The sequence below is a fragment of the Onthophagus taurus genome, unplaced genomic scaffold, assembly GCF_036711975.1.
Source record: "Onthophagus taurus isolate NC unplaced genomic scaffold, IU_Otau_3.0 ScKx7SY_15, whole genome shotgun sequence".
In the NCBI taxonomy this organism is placed as follows: Eukaryota; Metazoa; Arthropoda; class Insecta; order Coleoptera; family Scarabaeidae; genus Onthophagus; species Onthophagus taurus.
The window spans coordinates 5,796,001-5,798,012 of NW_027248940.1; the positions used below are offsets into that span (position 1 = coordinate 5,796,001).

Genomic DNA, 2,012 nt, shown 5'->3' on the forward strand with positions numbered 1-2,012 from the left:
CTTCAATTTACTAATTTGAATTGGAACGAGAAGCATCCTCTTATTCTTCCGAAGATGTCATCATTCACCACACTGGTTATCAGATATCATCATTTACTCAATCTTCATGGCGGTACACAAGTAACTCTGGCTTCTCTGCGTCGGCAGTTTTGGATTTTGGGTGGGCGTTTACCAGTCCGATCTTTTATTCACAAATGCATGGTGTGTGCTCGTCAGAGAACAATTAATGGGCCAACTCCCAAAATCACGTATTATTCCATCTCGTTCATTTTTGAACACTGGTGTCGATTATGCTGGGCCCTTTTCATTGCGTACACTGCGTGGACGTGGCGGTAAGATTTACAAGGGCTATCTGATCATTTTTGTTTGTCTCAGCACATCAGCTATTCATCTTGAAGTCGCCACAGATTATACTTCTTCGGGGTTTATCGCAGCATATAAGCGATTTGTTGGAAGAAGAGGAATCGCTGCTACAATCACAAGTGATTATGGGACAAACCTTGTTGGTACTGACCGAGAACTCCGCAACCTCTTCAATTCAGCATCTGAACAATGGAAATCTATTGCAAATCTATTGGCGAACGATGGAACTCAATGGATTTTCAACCCTCCTGGAGCACCTCATTTTGGCGGAAAATGGGAGGCAGGCGTTAAGTCAGTCAAATATCATCTCAAGCGAGTTATCGGGGATGCATCGCTATCCTTCGAAGAATTTACGACATTATTAATTGAAACTGAAGCTATTTTAAATTCACGACCGTTGTGTCCAATATCTGATGACCCAAACAGTATTGACGTTCTAACACCTGGACATTTTTTAATTGGAACTGCTCTCACATCCATCCCGGAACCATCTACACTTGATATCAATATATCAAGACTATCAAGGTGGCAAATGATACGACGAATATCTGATCAATTTTGGAACTATTGGTCTAAGTACTACTTGCAATACATACAAAATGCGTCGAAATGGTATTCCGAAGGCGAAAAGCTGCAGATTGGACGGTTAGTAATGCTGAAAGATGAAAGATTTCCTGTGACAAAATGGCCCCTTGCTCGCGTTATTAAATTATATTCAGGACCTGACAAGTTAACGCGTGTAGCCACAGTTAAAACAGCAAGCACCACGTTAACTCGTCCAGTAACAAAATTATGTTTACTTCCATCTATTTAAAAATTGTATTGGGTTAATTTTTATTATGTTTTCATTGAATAATATTTTTTGATTTGTATTTATTATTGTTCAATCTTTCATTATTGAATTTTTTTTACTCGTAGCCTCGTAGGCGGGCGGAATGTTTAAAGTTCATAGATTTTGTATTTTGAATTCATTTATTTTGTTTCTTACGTTTGCCGAAAATATGAAAACAAGTTTTATTTTTTGTATTATTCGTACGAACCACGTAGAAAATCAGTCAGTCTCGTTGTTGTAGTTATTAAGTTCTTTTAATTATTGTTTAGTGCAGTGTGGAACCAAATCATTTAATTTCATAATATAATATATTGATAGTAAGTTATCTTTAATTCATTCTCAAACGAACTCGTAATTTCTCAGCCTCAAAACAGTAGGACATGTCGGAACAGTTTTGAGCATATTGCTTAAATCTGTAAATGGTTGTTCTAGCCACTTTCTCTATATGCAAATGCAGAGGAGATAGGCCAAGCAGAACCTCCATTGCTAGAGTTGGCGTTGTGCCTATCGCACCAGAGATTGCCAATCCAGCTACTCGTTGAATTCGTGAAAGTTTACTGATAGCTGAAGTCTGTCGGACTTTCCTATACCAGGCTGCTGCTCCGTATGTGATCATAGGTCTAACCACAGTCACATAGAGCCAGTACAGTCTTTCAGGGGTAAGACCCCAACTTTTTCCACAAAGACTGCGACAAGTCCACAAGGATAGTCTAGCTTTGTGCAAAACTCCCTGCAAATGTCCATTCCATGACAGGGTTTTGTCTAGGATTACTCCTAGATATTTGACTTCCTTTGAGAAAGGAATTTCTTCACCTTG

The 2,012-nt window shown here is 38.8% G+C and overlaps 1 protein-coding gene across 1 annotated transcript; it reads left to right on the forward strand.

The window, feature by feature from the left end:
- Positions 1 to 226: 226 nt before the first annotated feature.
- Positions 227 to 1,177, forward strand: LOC139432337 (uncharacterized). Its single transcript, XM_071200817.1, has one exon. The coding sequence runs from the start codon at positions 227 to 229 to the stop codon at positions 1,175 to 1,177; it is 951 nt and encodes a 316-aa protein (XP_071056918.1).
- Positions 1,178 to 2,012: the final 835 nt, after the last annotated feature.